The sequence below is a fragment of the Rhodofomes roseus genome (assembly GCF_022264815.1).
Source record: "Rhodofomes roseus strain CIRM-BRFM 1785 chromosome Unknown C8Q71scaffold_8, whole genome shotgun sequence".
Lineage (NCBI taxonomy): Eukaryota > Fungi > Basidiomycota > Agaricomycetes > Polyporales > Fomitopsidaceae > Rhodofomes > Rhodofomes roseus.
Window position 1 is genome coordinate 782,599 of NW_025952964.1, and position 16,379 is coordinate 798,977.

Here is a 16,379-nt window from a genome sequence, read left to right on the forward strand (position 1 = left end):
GGTCTGGAATGAACGCTCACGATTATTCTATATGCGGAGCCTGACACAGTATTCGAGGTAAGCTCTACCTTTTGCCTCTTGATATGACTGATAGCTTACACGAATGCACACTTCGCGCACGGGAAGGAGATTCTTTCACTCAACATGAAAGTTGCGTATCATTGTGAGGATCACAAGTCGAAAGTCAATATTTCAATGCCCGCCGTTATGTACTAACCCCTTAATACATGTGCTAGTACGTATGTACGACTCTTTAAAGATGTGGTGCTCCTCCCAGATACTCGAAGATTACATCGACTTAATTGTCTTCTGATCTAGATCAACCAGTCGATCCAGGTGCTCGAGTTTCGTACGATCGCCGCAGCAATCTCCCTCGCGATAACCCTATCCGTCTGTTCCGAAGGATGCAACTCGTCGTACCTGCTCGGTGGGCGGAATCAGAAGCACTCAGTCATGTTCGTGTCTCGTTGACGTACCACATGAAGCTATCACGTGCCGTGCCCTCCGTGACGTTGCACGTAACAGGACCAGCGGTGCTCTCATCCAGCTGGTACACGCACGAGTTGATGCATCCAGTTACGTTGTAGGCAGCCGTGCCGTTCAAGTAGTTCTGCGGGTGAGTGTACACATCCGAGATTAATCCATACGAGTCAAAGATACCTAACAATTGGGACGCAGATAATGCAAGGACCCGGAAATTATCCGACCGCTTACCGAGGTGTGCGCCCGTGAGTGTCGGCGCCAGGGCGGAGAGCATGGCAGCAGACAAGGTGTTGCCAGTATTCGTCATCTCAGTCATGAACACATTCCACTCGGTCGTGTTGCGCTGTTCTGTCCAGTAGCGGTTGGGATACGAGTCGGCTGAGTACAAGATCGTCAATTGCAGAGGGAGCATCTATGAGTCGAGAAGTTGAGCCATCAATAGTAGGAGATGAGTGCGAATACACACTGACGTTCTGCACGATGAAGTTCCGCGCTCCGGCGGTGTACAATACCTTCACCCAATCTACCGCACAGCTGATGGTGTCCACCAGAGTAACCCCAGGGGTCTGTTGTCCCGTGATAAGCTCGCCGACGCCAACGTCATTCGTCCCAATCCAGAGGGTATACATCGTGTCGGTCGGTTCGAGCACGAGCGAACCATTCTCGCGTTCGGTGAAATAGAGCGGTAGCTCGTCCTCAAAGACAGACGGGAAGAGACGAGGGGTCAGATAGTTTGAGCAGGTTCCACCGGACTTCGCGTATGGATACAACGTGAAGTCGCCGTACATTGCCGCATAGACAGGCCAGGCGGTAGCGTTGTCTCCTGGGTTTCCCTATGCCAAGGTGCTCGTGAGTGCTCGCCCATACTTCCCTTCAAGTGACACTCACCACATCGGAGTATGAGTCTCCGAAGGTCACCAAGTTCTTGATCTGACCAGGGTATGGTCCCTGCGCTGCGCTCCACTGCGCGCAACCCAGAACCAGGGAGACCGATACGAGGAAACGTAGGAAGGACATCGTCGCTGTCGCTGAATTACCTAGTGAGACCTCGGGCCGCCTTTATGCGTTCTCCTGACGAGCTGCCAGAGGCGTCTCGAGACTCGCGAACCTCGAGGATGTCCATGTGACGGCTCTGCGGTCCACAGGCGGGCCAGTGAGTTGATGAGCCCGACGGTGAGACGATCAGACGCGGTAAATAGAGCTTGTGCATGGGAAACGCACGCACGGTCTCTATTGTAGGCACGAAAGGACTCGCTGATATATTTCCTGGGAGGTGCGGTATTCCGTTCGGGACTGCGAAGCGTTATGGCATCCCGTACCTGTGAACACGGTGTGGAAGGTCCTTGATGATCCTTGACTCGGTATTTTCTAGCAAGGCGCATGTGTACGCCGCAGGGAAGCATCACAATATGCCTGCCGAAGATAGCAGCAATCTTATTCCCAGGTCTCTAGTCCATTGCTCTAGGGTAATGTCTGCAGTGTTCTGTCCGATGTTCAACTCAGCCATGTAATCCAGTCCGACGAGTTCCGCACTACAGCAGACGCAATCTCTCTAGCGATGACCCTGTCGGTCTGCTCGGACGGGTGCAACTCATCATACCTGAAACCATTAGTGAGCAACTGAACGTCAGCCTCGGCGACTTTAGCACGCACCACATGAAGCTATCTCTTGCTGTTCCCTCAGCGACGTTGCACGTCACCGGACCCGCTGTGCTCTCGTTCAACTGGTACTCACACGAGTTGATGCAACCAGTGACGTTCAGCGGAGCAGTACCGTTCAGGTAGTTCTGGGGGTTTGCATAGATGTCGGCGACGAGCCCGTACGAGTTGAAGTAGCCTAGGGGCTAATCAGCTACCATGCATGCACAGGGATGATGAGAAGCTCACCGAGGTGGGCGCCCTCTAGAGTTGGAGCGAGCGCGGTGAGCCAGGCGAGGGACAAGGCGTTGCCGGTGTTCGTAATCTCGGTCATCATGACGTTCCACTCTGTCGTGTTTCGCTCTTCCGTCCAGTACCGGTTGGGGTAAGAGTAGGTGGAGTACAAAATGGTATCCTGCAGAGGCAGCATCTGTATGGAGCAATCAGCAAAGGCTGTCACCATCGCCAAGAGGTATAGATGACTTACATTCTGGAAGACGAAGTTCCTAGCACCGCTGGTGTACAAGACCTTCACCCACTCGACGGCGCACCCAATAGTATCCACGAGCGTAACGCCTGGGGTCTGATCGCCTGTCAGGAGCGCGTTGACGCCGACGTCGTTCGTCCCGATCCATAGCGTGTACATTGTGCTGGTTGGATCGAGTTCGAGGGATCCGTTGTACTTCTCTGTGAAGTAGAGCGGAAGCTGACTCTCGAAGACCGGTGGAAATGGCTTGTAGGTCAGGTAGTTTGAGCACGTTGCGCCGGACTTGGCGAAAGGGTACAGCGTGAAGTTGCCGTACATGGCCGCATAGATGGGCCATGCAGTGCCGTTGTCCCCTGGCGCATACTATCAGGCGTGTAAGTTGTTTTTCTCTGATGAGTGACCTTTGGAAGCGCGACTGCACTTACCACGTCAGAGTAGGAGTCTCCGAACGTCACCAGGTTCTTGATCTGGCCCGGATACGGTCCCTGGCCATTGCTGGTCCACGCAAGGCCGAGGCAGGCGACGAGCGCAGAGAGCAAGCGAAGGAAAGCCATCTCGAGCTTAACCCGCTCTCTCCGTACGAACCCCCTTTATCGTCCTCGCACACATGCGGGCTGCCGGTCACGAGTGAGTACGATATCCGGCATTTAGTTTCACCCATGGAAAGCAATGGGACTGACGTTCGCTCTATATTTATCATGCGACCACTCTCAGAGGATCGCAGCGGACTCGCGTCTGCGTTCTGTCGATGGTCAGGATCACGAGGCATGGATGGCGGCGGCTGAACCTGTCAGAAACCTGTCAGCATACGATCGCAGCGTCTACGGTCAAGATTGGTAGCAATATGCAAAGCCGACATTTCTCCAGTTCTCAGGGCGACATCCTGGCGACACTCTGGTCCCCTAGCCTCCTATGATTGGTCTCGTGGTCATCTGCGAGTGCCGCGCGAAGGCGCGACCCGTCACAGGTCATGCCTCTTGTCACGTCGCGACGTCACGCACCATTCGCTGCCAAAATCATCGATTTGCATGCGATCCCCAGATGGCCGCATGTTCCAGCCATCGAATGCTGCGTTGCATAATGACAATATGCGTGTTTAGCATCTGATGTCATGAGCCGACGAACTTCCTCCCTCGACGCCACTGACCTTGAATATTCCCCTCTCGAGATTGACCAACGCATTGAAGAATCAACCCAACATTGCCCGTCAGGATTCGTCCTCGCAATGTCACAGCTGCGCCGCTCTATGTCCGTGCGTAGGCTCGCTGAAGTGTGGGTCCCTCCAGAGATGGGACACACGGCAATCTTGACTCCTTCCAAGCGGGTGTCCGGCTGAGTCCTCTAACGCACCTGACTGGCCACCCAAACGGAATGCTGTACTGCACACGAAATTCAGTGGCTTGGTGCTAACAATAGAGTGGACGATGTGGCGGACGTACGAAGATGTAGAATTCATGTAGGCGAAGGAAGTGTGGCTCTGACATGGTCTGCTCGCGCGGTCCAACGCACGTGTGCCGTGATTTAAGCATAAAAACGCAGCAGAATGCCTCTGTGCCACAGCGAAGCACACTATAAACCCACAGACCAGTATGCTCGCGTTGTCAAGGCTTCTTGTGTTCATTGCGCTCTCGTGCTCTTCGGCCGTGCTGGCCAGCAACATCGTGCTAACGAACGACGACGGATGGGCTGTCGCGCAGATCCGCGCTCAATACGCAGACTTGGCATCCGCAGGCCATGACGTAAGTGTGCACACAGTATAGACAGTGTTATTCTGACCAAGAGCCCCTCGGCCTGCAGGTCATACTGTCGTCCCCTGCGGAGAACCAGTCCGGGACGGGCTCGGACACCGAGACTCCCCAGTCCCTCACTGAGCCTTGCGAGTACAACACATGCCCCACGGGCTCTTCCGCGGAGGGTTACAACTCGAGTGACAGTAAGTCACTTGCATGACAGAAAGTCCGGCTTTATTAATATCAGCTTTCCCTAGACCATCTGAACTACGTGAACGCTTACCCGTATGCGCTTTCCTTGCTCCTGCACACGGCTTATGCTAATCGCATTGGACATGACAGTGTGGATGCTGTCCGCTATGGTATCCAGACGCTTTCTCCTGAGCTGTTTGATGGCGCGGAGCCTGACTTCATCGTCAGCGGACCCAACATCGGCAGTACGTACTAGCTTCTCTCACCTGGAGATTCTGTGTGACACCTCTGACGACGTGCTTTCAGCGAACACGGGGAAAGCCACCCAACACTCGGGAACCGTGTATGTGCGATGTTAAAAGCTGTTGCTGGCGTTCCAAAACTCACTGTGGCAACAGCGGCGCAGCCTGCGAAGCAGCGAATGAAGGTTACCCGGCCACCGCGTTCTCCGGAAAAACTGGGAAGCAGAAGTCCTACACCAAGCTGTACAGCGACCCCAGCTCGTCAACCAGCGAGTCCGCTTGGATCTACTCCGCACTCACCGTCCAGTACACCAATACGATCCTGACATCCAGCAGCAACCCGCTCCTGCCGTCCGGCATCATCGTCAACGTCAACTATCCCTCCACCAAGGACTGCTCGGACCCAAGCGACTTTGAATGGGTTTTCGCGCGCAACCTCGCGAACTCGAGTGCGACGGACTACGAGACGTGCGGGAGCACTACGCTGCCTACGGAGAAGAGCGTGGTGAAGACGTCGGGGTGCTATGCTAGTGTCGCGGTTCTGAATGCGACCACCAAGACGGACGTGGATGCGAACATTCAGGGAGAGGTGTATAACACTCTGTCGGGTCTCCCTTTCAGTTGCCTGCCGAGCTCGTGAAGCTCATCCGGGCAGCGACTGAGGTACAGACTGGCGTAGGCCCCATTGTTGGGGATATCATCGACTTTCCAGACCTTCAGAGTTACATTCGTCACATCGATACAGAGACATACCGCATTCATAGAGTCAATCCAGACAGCATGAGCCCTGAACTAGTTTGAGTGCAGGATTCCGCAAGACCTCCGACCAAAACGAGAGTCAAGCAGCTCGGCTTGAGCTCGGCGCCCCCTGTGTACACCGTGACGCGTGACGGAACACGTGTGTCGCGCTACGCCCGGCGCTTCGAGAGGCCTCGCCCTTTCGAGCTGCCTCTTCGCTACCTGTCATGCTGTCGCATTCTTCGTATCCTCGAGCTGGAAGAATCAAGAATGTGACGTATATTCTAGTGGCACGTTCATGCCCACTGACGCGGCAGCAAGGCGTCGCTGAACTATGTTTTTGGGAACCATATGCCAGTTTCCCGCAGCCGTCCCTGTACGGCATCTGGTTTACCGTTCGGGAACCACCCATTGCCCTGCGCATGCGAGCCTGTTCGCGCACAAGCTGTCAGTTCCACCCCGAGGAATCAGTGCGCCCACGTTTTCATCACGATCCCATTGTATCGTAACGTTCTCAGGAAGCCAGCAGAGGATGCACGGTGCTTTCATGCTGACAAGACTCTCAAAGAGTGAACCTCGTCGGACCTTCCAGATCGATGACTTGAAGGGAAACGTTCGCTACTTGACTCGCAGACGCTGTAGTGCCAGTGGGCCGTTACGCAGTTTACGTCTCGCTCCATGTGCTCCAGCTTCCGCATTGCGATCGCCCTCGAATCCCTCTGTTCGACCCACGTGTGTCCTGTCATAGACTAATTATACCACGTCTTTCAAAGTAGAAGAGCCTGGGGTCCCTCCACAGCTCTCGTACTCGCCAGCTCTTACCTGGACGCTCGCCGGAATGCACGGGTTCAGCATCATCCGCTTCATCACCATATGTTGGTGCGCTTCAGCGGCCCTGTCTGCGGAGAACATAGTCTCGACGAACGACGACGGTTGGGCTGTAGCGCAGATCCGCGCACTGTACACAGATCTGACTGCCGCAGGCTTCGACGTGAGTGGCGATTCCGTATCACTTATGGCTCATCACTGAACCGTGTCATTTGACACTCACAGGTCATTGTATCGGCACCCGCAGAGAACGAGTCTGGCACAGGCTCTAGCACAGAAACCCCGGAGCCCCTCACCGAACCTTGCGAATACGACTCATGTCCTACCGGGTCGCCCGCTGAGGGATACAATTCCAGTGATAGTGAGTACATCTGACGTGAGTTACGCACCGGCAGCTCAGGCTGACTATGTTCTCAGCTCATCTCAACTACGTGAACGCTTATCCGTGAGTTGCAATGTTTCTGCTCAAGTGACGCTGGTCCGATCTACGCCTGTGTTTGCAGTGTAGATGCAGTTCAGTACGGTATCCAGACTCTGGCACCGGAATTCTTCTCAGGTTCGGCGCCCGACTTCGTCACCAGCGGACCAAACATTGGAAGTGAGTCTACAGCCCCTGCTAGTCATGGTCACACCATACTGAAGCCCATTACTCTCTATCATATGACAGACAACCTCGGGCTCGCCGTACTCCTCTCTGGCACTGTGTACGTGCATATGCTCATATCACCTCGCAAGCTCGTTGTGCTCATTGTGATATAGCGGCGCAGCATGTGAGGCAGCAAAGGAAGGCGTACCAGCAACCGCGTTCTCCGGAGATTCCGGCTCCGAGGTCTCCTACACCACTCTCGAGAGCGACCCGACCGCGTCGTCAACCGAGGCCGCTTGGATCTACTCCGCGCTGACCGTTCACTACACACAAGCGCTCTTCGCCGTCGGCAGCGACCCGCTCCTCCCGCCGGGCATCATCGTCTCCGTGAACTACCCGTCCATCGACAACTGCTCCGACGCGAGCGATTACCAGTGGGTGCTGTCCAGGAACCTGTGGGACCCCTTGGCCTCGGACTTCGCGGCGTGCTCTGAGGACGGATCGGTCTTGCCGACGGAGAGCGATGTGGTGGGCACGGCGGGGTGCTATAACAGCGTGACGGTCCTCAATGCTACTACGAAGACGGACGTGGATTCGACTTTACAAGGAGAGGTGTATAGCAGGCTGCGCGAGCTGCCTTTTACCTGTTTGCCGAGTTCATAATTCTCGCAGGAAGCTTGTACTTGGTAGCGACCTATACAAAGTCTCCGCAATAAGTTACTTCGAGTAGAGAAAGTCGGGTAGCATCGTGGAATTCGCTGTAGCGATTTATCTGTTTCGAATGGCGCTGGCCTGCGATCCTAGATTCTGTACGTCATGTCGACAGTTTAGACTACGTGCCGGGGCCACATGTACGATGGTACGTAAAGTTCTGTACTCGCCGTTGGGGTCAGTTACCGTCTGTACCTGGCGCCTGGAGTTTGCCGGGCCGGCATGCAATGCCAAGAGCTCTCTGAGTTGTCGCGAGTGCGCGTTTCGGCTGCCTAACTCTAAGTTAGTCTCGATATCGTCGCTTCGCTTACGACTTGTATACTTGCTGTAGACCGTGTAGGCCACACCCCTTCCGCACTGAACCACCACACCATCCACCAGTCTCTGAATCATCGAAACGACGATGCCAGCACCGGAAAGCTGGGCGGCCATAGACTCGCCCCGCGTCGGGACTCTGAGCGAGGTTTCTGAAGAGAGCATTGTACCCGTACCAGGACGCGCAAGCCCAGGACCACGCTCGCCATACTACCACGCCGCGCTCTCAGGATCCACGTCGACGTTCAAGGCACCCGCAGCCGCGAACCTCAGCTCGAGCAGCCTCGGTGGAAGCATGACGGGCTCGTCGTCGCGACCCCCAGCGGGTCCACGCAGCCCTTCCGTAACGATACGCCCGACGGGGTCGCGATCGGCAAGCGACGCGAGCTCAAGTCTTGGTTCGACCGCAGCGAATGGGCGAAGCACGCCTGCAGTACGTGCGCCAGGGACGCCGAGGCCAGAGTCCCCCGGCTCCACAAAAGACAAGGAGAAAGATGGGGAGCGGGAGGGCCAGCGAGAAAGACCAAAGGACAGGGACAGGGAAAGAGAGAAGGGGAGGGACCGGAATGGGAAGAGCACGAGGGGCATTGCGAACGCGGGTCCCCCGCAGCCCCGGGTGCGGAACACACCTCACCTTCCGCATTCAAAGGACGTCGAGCTCGCGCCGGCGACGCTCATGTACTGGAGCCGCGCGCCGGTGTACGGCCTGCTCCCGCAACACGGTGTGCGTGCGCACAGCGTGACGCTTGTCGACAACATCGCATGGGTGTTCGGCGGATGCGACGAGAAGGGCTGTTGGCGGGACGTCTATCTATTCAATACTGGTGCGTGTGTATGCATTGCACGCCAATGGACACTGAAGGGATGCAAGTGTAGAGACGATGCAGTGGGTACATCCGACAATGCTCGGTGACATCCCGCCTCCGTGTCGCGCGCACACCGCGACCCTGGTCGACCGGCGGATCGTCGTGTTCGGCGGAGGCGAGGGCCCTGCGTACTACAATGACGTCTACGTGCTGGACACGGTCAGCCGGCGGTGGATCCACAAGGTCTTCCCGGAGGACACGGTGTTACCGCCGCCTCGGCGAGCGCACACCGCGGTGCTCTACAAGGGGAAGGTCTGGGTGTTTGGCGGGGGAAACGGGATGGAGGCGCTGAACGATGTCTGGACGCTCGATTGCAGTGGGCCGACGGAGCGTATGCGGTGGGAGCATATGGAGACGCGGGGGCGGAGGCCGTTGCCGCGCGGGTACCACACCGCGAACCTCGTCGGGAACGTGATGGTCGTCGTCGGTGGGAGCGACGGGCGCGAGTGTTTCTCGGACATCTGGTGCCTCAACCTTGGTGCGTTTACACTCACAGATGTCACAACCATCTGTTCCTGACCTGTCGTCCTAGATACTCTGTGGTGGAGCCAGCCAAAGCTGGAAAACTCATACCGTCGCCTGTCGCATACGTCGACACAGGTCGGATCATATCTGTTCATCATGGGTGGACACGACGGGAGTCAATACACGTCGGAGCTGTTGTTGTTCAACCTCGGTGCGTTCCCTCTCATCCATCCCTTCCCCAACTGATGCTGATGCCGCGTGCATTCTCCAGTTGCACTGAGCTTCGAGCCACGGGCGACAGCGGGAAAGCCGCCCTCGCCGCGTGGGTACCACGTCTCCTTCCTTGCAGACAGCCGGCTGTTCATCTTCGGGGGATTCAACGGGAACGAAGTGTTCGACGACGTGCACCTGCTCGACCTCGCCGGTGCTGCATACCTCCCGCAGGTCACCAGCTTCCGTATAGACGTCTAACAGTGTCGATTTGAAGGGTCCCTTGAGGGAGACTGCTGCTTACGCTACCACACGCGGCCCTGGACGCTGGGGTTCGGGGCGTAAATTATGCTGTTCGTTCGGTTGTTATATTTACCACAGTAAGGGCAGTCATAATCACTGTTGTATCTGAGTCTTCATCTTGAAGCCATAACTTCTGCACGGAATAATTTGCACATACAGCCTTCCGTACGGGGAGAGAGCAGTCTTCCTGAATCCCTTGGTAATATCTTCCCTTCCGCCTTCCCGACTGACGATATTGGCTACATTTCAGTTTGTACAGTACACGTTACGCCTGGACCACGGACCCGGTAGAAGAGCATTCTATTGTTTCATACTGCCTGCTGTGTGGTAAGTCATTGCATGTCAATATCGGTGCGGATAGCAACGTGACTCTGACGTGCCCGACTTTCTTACTTCCAGATCCGTCAAAGTGTTCGCTTTCGTTGCACTCACTCTTCACCTTTGTAACTCCGCCACGGCCTCCGCGTTGGCTCAATGTCTGTCAAACCCGCGTTGTTACTTATAGCAGGCTGCCCTGGCCCGGATCAAACACTACCCGGGGCCCCCTCCCTTCGTCACCATCTTGATGCACATGTTCGTTTCGTATAGGTCGAATTCGCACATACATCAAGGTCGCAGGTCGGCGAAAATAGCTAGATTAGACTGCGCGGTGAGTAGTCACAATACATCAGACTGCTAGCTCTGACAGTACGCGTGATGTTATGTCTCTCGAAATATCGGCTCATCGTCTCATTCAGGGGACTCATCGAGTTCGTTGCCACAGAAGACTCAGTTGTTGGGTCGTCTTCCTCACCTAACAGGTTGACCTCTGGATCGTGACAGTGGTTCAACCCCGTCCACAAGAGTGATACAGGATCCGAACTGCCAGACTAACAGATTACTCCCCGGGATTTTTCGCCTCACTCCCGATTTTATAAAATCAAAAACGCCGCGGCGTGCTGGCAACGTTCGCTCCCATTGTCGCGCTTACTCGCTTCGAGATGTCGGGGGCAGGCACCGCCTGGACTAGCAAGACTACCGAAAGCATATTCGTGTTGGCTGTTTGTTCGTTCCATTCGCTCTTCGCTCATCGAAGGGCTTGCGCTGGCAGATGGGATACAGCGGCATCTGACGCCACCACGGGCCGGAGGCGGTTCGCTGTCTTGTGCTAAAGAACTCTTGCTCTTGAGCAGTTGCCCGCTGGTATGACATGTGGGTGACATCAGACGTGCTTGGTTCGCACCAGTCAAGTACACTGTACAATACCTATGATTCGAGCGGGTTGCGATCAAGGCGCCTGTATCTATTTGTATTCATTGACTGGCCACCTGGTAAGCCAGACGTTCTTCTCATTCCCCCGTTACTCAACGCTGTACTTACAGGTCTCATGGCCGGCGAACTACCATCAGTACGCTCTGGGTTCGACGAGGTACACAAGCCTGCCACCACTGCCAAGTAGTGTGGCTGAACCCTGACCCCGATCCGATCGCTTTCCGCAGTCGTTCGAACTTCGCATTGGCCTCTCCAAGCTTTCCCCGCGTTCGATCTCCTTTCCGCAGTCGCGGGGAACGTGTGAATCCGGACACAAACTCGAAGGAACTTGTGCAGTGTGCCCACAATTAGATCTCGATCGTTCGGTGTGTGGTACGCCGTCGGTTGTCCATACGGTAGTGGTACAGTCAGACCATGGGCGGTGCGTACCTTTCAGCGAATGGATGGCTGAGATGAAGATGAACTAGTAGTGGCATTGAGCAGATGTTGGACAACCGCTGCTCGCTGTGGTCGATGAGTTTGTTGTATCGCTCGGTCGGGATGGGGTCCTCCGAGCGTCTATGTAGTGAGTGGAGAACCTCGTGCGCGCAATCCATAACTCATCCATGCTTATGTTCGAGACCCCCTACACCGCGGCGAGAGCAGACCCTGACGATTGGCGCATGTTCTGGGCCTGGGCGAAGTCGCTCACGGAATGACAGTTTGTCGGCGAGCTTGGTGGTGAGCGATTGGTTGTGGCAGACAAGTCACATTAGCGGCGCTCCCGACGTCCCCAATCCGTTCCCCGCTGAGCTCCGTTGGATTCCCATTGAAACAATGACCGTGTTGACGGACAGATGCGCATCGCAGACAAGAACCTGGATCGAACGTCCGTTGCAGATGTTGAGCTGACCAGCTCTTGCGAGATGTGGCTGGCATCGTTGACCTTTTGTTACATAGTGCAGTGTTGATGCCACCATCGCTTCACTTGAACAACGAACAGGTAGGCAGTGCGTGGGTCAGCAATGAACCATTGAGGCCTGACATTGAGGCCTTGCGACGAACCATCCAATCGACGGTCAATGGGCATTGACCGGTCAGAAGCGGCGCTTGAGTGCCTCGGGCTGGGCCATGGGAGCGGCGGGGAGCATCGTGACGGCTTTGCGAGGATCCATTGGCCGCGTCCAAGCACTGCATGCCCCCGGATGGGCCCTACCAGTGTGTCCTTTTGATGTCCCCGGGGTGTTCGCCAGGTATGTATGTAGAGAGGCTTCTACGTTATCGTTATCTGATAAAGCAACACGGTGCCATGTACAGATGCGGCTTGCGGTCGCGAGCAAGTAGCGATGACAACGACTGGACGCGGACTGGACGCTTGCATCCTGTTCTAGGTGGACATTCTGTTCCATGAGTACAGCGGCCCGTTGGCTCCATTGTGAACGCGTTGTCTCGTGCAGTCGCACAAGGGACGTCCGCATCGACTAGTATGCATTGCCAATGATACTGGATGCTCTACACGACATGCCCGCTTCACGTTGCCATCGGCGACGACAATCGAACAGCCCTCATTCCGAGCAGTAGTAAGGGCCGTGCATTCGAATGTGAAGAGTCTAGTTCCATCCTTGGCTTGCGAGATGAGCCGCACGGCAGAAACGAGGTGTCGCGTTCTCGAGCTTACAGTGCGGCCGGCAACGATGACGCTCAGGCTGTGGGGCCGCTCGAAGCTCTCGACCGTATCAACTGTATCCCTGAAGCCTCCACCAAGCACTCTTGGACAGCGTGATCGTCAATGCGGCGCGCGGCCTCTACAACGACCGTCTGTGGACTGTGACATGCCGCGGCTGCATGTGAGCAGGGGCTGTGCTCGACGACGCGGATGTGTGGCGCCGAGGCTTGCAGCTGGTGCATGCAGGTGCATGCTCAAGTGCCGGCTATCAAGGCGGCGGGGGAGGGTGCCTGAGCACTTGGCTGCCTGGGCTTGATTACTTACTTACTTCTGGCCGGGACGACCGCCCGACGCGACATCGCTCGCTTGACCGACGCCTCGGATGCTAATTATAGCACACCCCAGCGACCCCTAGCAACCCACTCCCGCTCATTCACGATGCAATCCGCCAGAATGCAGAAGCCCCGACGCGAAGAGAGCGCACGACAACCGGTACCATCACCGATGATCATCGCTATTCTTGACTTGACAGCATCTGAATACAGTCTGGGCCTGGTTACGAACTGTTGAGACGAGGCTCAAGTCGGAATGGATCCGGAGATGTACTACGATTGTTGCATAAGACGGTTGATCCGTTGGCTCTGGCAGCTCGCCGGGGTCGAGGTGGTCAGAAAATCATGTCCCACCCCGCACAGGCAGTGCTCGGTCTCGGAGATATTTAGCAGAGTGCTTGTAGATCATAGGCAAACTCGGACGACGGTTGCGGGGGGTGGAGTGTGGTGAACCTTGCACTCTCTTTCCTCCCATGCGCCCACACACGCGCACGACACGCACGTCGCTCGTACTGTCCTTCTCACGCTGGCTGGATCACCCGTGCGCCGTGGAGGACGCATCGGCGGCATCGCGCGTGCGTCGGCGGCGAGACGGTTCCGGGAGGCTGCATGATTGGCCAGCGGCCATGTTGTTCGTTGTCGTTGTCATCCGTGCAACGAAGCCTCCTCCTGTCGCGGGGGGAGATGGAGTGGCGGCCTGAGAGAGCGTGGCCCAATCAGGGCATCTGGACGCGCGAGCGGCCTCGAGATCAGATACTATGCCGAAAGAGGAGGCATGTGCTGCCCTGTGCTGACTCTCCGTTCCTGTCGGGCGGCGGGCTCGGGGTGGCGTTGACGCACCACGCCTCGACATTGTCCCAAAGTTCATCGTCGCAATCTTGAACACCCTCAGGAGGCATTGCAGCGATGGCCCTATGCGCACAGATGCGGCTCAATTACCGCGAACGCATCATGCCCATAGCGGCCGAGATTACCCTGACGACGGAGGTCGTGTAGAAGTTCTGGCCGGAAGGTGGTTGGCACGGCAATCCAGATCGCGCTTGATTCGGTGGACGATTATCGACCAGTCATATGCTCGGGGCGCGATGATTGGAACGCTTGTCCGGGGAGCTCAGGCCCGCTACAACAATATAAAGCAAGGCCCGCGAGATGTAGCCAAGCACACCCTTCCTCCTTCTCCATCTTGCCTCGCTCTTGCTCTTTGTCGCAGGCCGGTTGCCTAGCGTTGCGTCTAACTCGACCCGGGGTCGTTCTTTCCCTTCTTTCGCACCGAGTTTCTTCGTGGTCAAGCTCACAAAGCACCCCGTTCATTCCTTAAACTCAGCCCGTTCTCAGATACCTCCTAGTCGAGATGTTCACCAAGAAGGCTTTGATCCTTGCTTTCCTCTCCCTTTCTCTTTCTGCATCCGCGGCTCCGGCAGCTGACGCTGACTGCGTGCGTACTTTTCTCGGAACTGTCCTCCTCTACCTAACACGTGCTTGCTTCCCAGACTCTCACGCAAACTGTCACGGCAAGGTCGTCTGCTACGTCCGCGGTCTTTGCGAACACCGGCAACGGCAAGAACAAGGGTGGTAACGCTGGTGGTAATGCTGGCGCCAACGCCGCTGGCAAAGCTGGTGCCAACGCTGGTGGCAAGGGTGCCGCCAACGCTGGTGGCAACGCTGGCAACACAGGTAACGCCGGGAACACCGGGAACAACAACAATTCCACGGGTGCTGCCGTAAGTGTTCATCTGAATACGGTATTCTGTCGTCCGGTCTGATCCTATTCACCCAGGCTGCTGCCTCTGGCAACAACAACAACAACAACGGCGGCAACTCGGGTGACCTGCAGAGCTCGTTGAGTAAGTGGCGTCGGTGCCCTACATACGCAAAATTTTAGACTGATGTCGTGCGTGTAGCGCTCGACTCATCATTGATCCAGACTGGCTTCCAGCAGGATGGTCAAGCTGCGTGAGTGCCGCCATGTCCACCTTGAGTCTATGGTTGAACTAACTCTTCACCAGTGGTTCGGATGCCGGCCAGGTTGCGTCGGTCACGTCGGACAACAACTTCATCAACTACTGTGCGACAACGAACCTCCCCCTGACGAACGGCACGCAGATCAAGACTGGCTCGTGCAACGCCGCGCCCATGGGCATGATCGCTGCGACGACCGCGATGCCGTCGTCGAAGTTCGTCTCCCCCAAGAACCTTGACACCATCCAGGCGAACACGAACTTCACCGTCCAGATGGCGATCAACAACCTGAACACGGGCTTCTTCGTCAACCCGAACACCAACTACTTCGCCGCTCCCCAGTTCACGGACTCGTCCGGCCTCGTCCAGGGTCACTCCCACGTCGTCATCGAGGCGATCGACTCTCTCCAGAGCACGAGCGTCACGGACCCGACGAAGTTCAACTTCTTCAAGGGCTTCAACGCCGCGGCGCAGAACGGCGTTCTCTCTGCTGCAGTTGCCGGTGGTCTCCCAGCGGGTGTCTACAAGATGTCCTCGATCAACTCCGCCGCGAACCACCAGCCGGTGCTCGTCGCTGTCGCACAGCACGGCTCTCTCGATGACGCTGTCTACGTGAGTGTTCTCCGGAACTGTCTCGATCTTGGATGTTGACGCTGCGGGACAGTTCACCGTGACCGACAACGGCCAGGCGGCGAACAACGGCAACGCTGGTAACAACGGTAACGCCGGGAACAACGGCAACGCCGCGGCCAGTTCGTCCGCCGCGGCCACCGCCGCGTCGGCTGCAGCAGGCAAGGGCAAGGGCGCGGGCGCAGGTGCTGCTGCAGGCAAGGGCGCGGCAGGTGCTGCTGCTGGCAAGGGTGCAGCTGCAGGCGCAGGTGGGGCTAAGGGTGCGGCAGCTGCAGGCGCAGGCAAGGGCGCCGCGAAGGGCAAGCGTTGGCTCTGGCAGTGAACGGGCGTCGCCATGCCATGACGGCTGTCCGCTCCTCCTGACCCGGCCCGCGTGATACCCCCTTCGTCTTCGCCCCGTACTGTATCGCACATCTCTCTCGTCTGTACAAGTAGCGCTGTCTGAGTCTGGGCTGATTCCTTCCTCCATCCCCTCCGCATTTTTTCATTGGCTTTGTACGTTTTGATTAGTTGACGCATGCGCCGCTCAGTCGGGCAGTCGGCTTCACTCCTGAACACTAGCAGAGCGTTCAATCTATAGGCACACTTGATGGATAGTTTTCGGTGTGAACATTGTTTGGTGTGAACGTGTGATGCCATGGAGAAGGTCAGAAGCGGTCCCGAAGTCAGCGTTGTCGGGAGTTGCTGGCGGGTGTCATGCGTTTAGGTCATGAGTTGCTTGCGTCGTCGACGTCGACGCTTCTGTATTCTCCGAGACCTCCGGTCGCG

The 16,379-nt window shown here is 56.7% G+C and overlaps 6 protein-coding genes across 6 annotated transcripts; 4 read left to right on the forward strand and 2 right to left on the reverse strand.

The window, feature by feature from the left end:
• Positions 1–314: 314 nt before the first annotated feature.
• C8Q71DRAFT_906747 (uncharacterized protein) lies at positions 315–1,817 on the reverse strand (the record flags this gene model as incomplete). Its single annotated transcript, XM_047928935.1, has 5 exons — positions 1,372–1,817; positions 954–1,316; positions 715–895; positions 477–660; positions 315–420 (listed from the first exon to the last, which is right to left on the reverse strand). The coding sequence occupies exons 1-5, from the start codon at positions 1,498–1,500 to the stop codon at positions 315–317; spliced, it is 963 nt and encodes a 320-aa protein (XP_047779830.1). The 5' UTR covers positions 1,501–1,817.
• Positions 1,739–3,475, reverse strand: C8Q71DRAFT_561698 (uncharacterized protein). Its single transcript, XM_047919368.1, has 6 exons — positions 3,289–3,475; positions 3,034–3,222; positions 2,609–2,971; positions 2,371–2,551; positions 2,137–2,320; positions 1,739–2,083 (listed from the first exon to the last, which is right to left on the reverse strand). Exons 2-6 carry the CDS (start codon positions 3,160–3,162, stop codon positions 1,978–1,980), a joined length of 963 nt encoding a protein of 320 aa, XP_047779831.1. The 5' UTR covers positions 3,163–3,222; positions 3,289–3,475; the 3' UTR covers positions 1,739–1,977.
• A 722-nt stretch (positions 3,476–4,197) lies between these two features.
• Positions 4,198–5,548, forward strand: C8Q71DRAFT_833554 (sure-like protein; the record flags this gene model as incomplete). The annotated part of the gene is made up of 6 exons (XM_047926398.1): positions 4,198–4,347; positions 4,406–4,541; positions 4,596–4,623; positions 4,681–4,775; positions 4,837–4,873; positions 4,929–5,548. The coding sequence occupies 6 exons, from the start codon at positions 4,198–4,200 to the stop codon at positions 5,410–5,412; spliced, it is 930 nt and encodes a 309-aa protein (XP_047779832.1). The 3' UTR covers positions 5,413–5,548.
• A 636-nt stretch (positions 5,549–6,184) lies between these two features.
• Positions 6,185–7,813, forward strand: C8Q71DRAFT_561793 (sure-like protein). Its single transcript, XM_047919369.1, has 6 exons — positions 6,185–6,501; positions 6,564–6,699; positions 6,756–6,783; positions 6,842–6,936; positions 7,006–7,042; positions 7,098–7,813. The coding sequence occupies exons 1-6, from the start codon at positions 6,349–6,351 to the stop codon at positions 7,585–7,587; spliced, it is 939 nt and encodes a 312-aa protein (XP_047779833.1). The 5' UTR covers positions 6,185–6,348; the 3' UTR covers positions 7,588–7,813.
• A 95-nt stretch (positions 7,814–7,908) lies between these two features.
• C8Q71DRAFT_754531 (galactose oxidase) lies at positions 7,909–9,952 on the forward strand. Its single transcript, XM_047923494.1, has 4 exons — positions 7,909–8,774; positions 8,827–9,294; positions 9,349–9,492; positions 9,553–9,952. Exons 1-4 carry the CDS (start codon positions 8,039–8,041, stop codon positions 9,750–9,752), a joined length of 1,548 nt encoding a protein of 515 aa, XP_047779834.1. The 5' UTR covers positions 7,909–8,038; the 3' UTR covers positions 9,753–9,952.
• A 4,154-nt stretch (positions 9,953–14,106) lies between these two features.
• Positions 14,107–16,373, forward strand: C8Q71DRAFT_561897 (uncharacterized protein). Its single transcript, XM_047919370.1, has 8 exons — positions 14,107–14,306; positions 14,358–14,457; positions 14,513–14,743; positions 14,800–14,866; positions 14,924–14,975; positions 15,029–15,593; positions 15,646–15,723; positions 15,824–16,373. Exons 2-8 carry the CDS (start codon positions 14,374–14,376, stop codon positions 15,986–15,988), a joined length of 1,242 nt encoding a protein of 413 aa, XP_047779835.1. The 5' UTR covers positions 14,107–14,306; positions 14,358–14,373; the 3' UTR covers positions 15,989–16,373.
• The last annotated feature ends 6 nt before the right edge of the window (positions 16,374–16,379 follow it).

What these genes read in the sequence shown, in the direction of transcription:
- C8Q71DRAFT_561698 (XM_047919368.1), bottom strand. Translation starts at nt 3,162, where the DNA reads ATGGCTTTCCTTCGCTTGCTCTCTGCGCTCGTCGCCTGCCTCGGCCTT. An exon ending in GAGACTCCTACTCTGACGTG is followed by an intron (nt 2,972 to 3,033) that starts GTAAGTGCAGTC and finishes CACGCCTGATAG; the next exon opens with TATGCGCCAGGGGACAACGG. An exon ending in GCAAGAGATAGCTTCATGTG is followed by an intron (nt 2,084 to 2,136) that starts GTGCGTGCTAAA and finishes TAATGGTTTCAG; the next exon opens with GTATGATGAGTTGCACCCGT.
- C8Q71DRAFT_561793 (XM_047919369.1), top strand. Translation starts at nt 6,349, where the DNA reads ATGCACGGGTTCAGCATCATCCGCTTCATCACCATATGTTGGTGCGCT. An exon ending in AACTACGTGAACGCTTATCC is followed by an intron (nt 6,784 to 6,841) that starts GTGAGTTGCAAT and finishes CTGTGTTTGCAG; the next exon opens with TGTAGATGCAGTTCAGTACG. An exon ending in GTACTCCTCTCTGGCACTGT is followed by an intron (nt 7,043 to 7,097) that starts GTACGTGCATAT and finishes ATTGTGATATAG; the next exon opens with CGGCGCAGCATGTGAGGCAG.
- C8Q71DRAFT_754531 (XM_047923494.1), top strand. Translation starts at nt 8,039, where the DNA reads ATGCCAGCACCGGAAAGCTGGGCGGCCATAGACTCGCCCCGCGTCGGG. An exon ending in CGTCTATCTATTCAATACTG is followed by an intron (nt 8,775 to 8,826) that starts GTGCGTGTGTAT and finishes ATGCAAGTGTAG; the next exon opens with AGACGATGCAGTGGGTACAT. An exon ending in GCTGTTGTTGTTCAACCTCG is followed by an intron (nt 9,493 to 9,552) that starts GTGCGTTCCCTC and finishes TGCATTCTCCAG; the next exon opens with TTGCACTGAGCTTCGAGCCA.
- C8Q71DRAFT_561897 (XM_047919370.1), top strand. Translation starts at nt 14,374, where the DNA reads ATGTTCACCAAGAAGGCTTTGATCCTTGCTTTCCTCTCCCTTTCTCTT. An exon ending in ACAATTCCACGGGTGCTGCC is followed by an intron (nt 14,744 to 14,799) that starts GTAAGTGTTCAT and finishes CTATTCACCCAG; the next exon opens with GCTGCTGCCTCTGGCAACAA. An exon ending in CTCTCGATGACGCTGTCTAC is followed by an intron (nt 15,594 to 15,645) that starts GTGAGTGTTCTC and finishes GCTGCGGGACAG; the next exon opens with TTCACCGTGACCGACAACGG.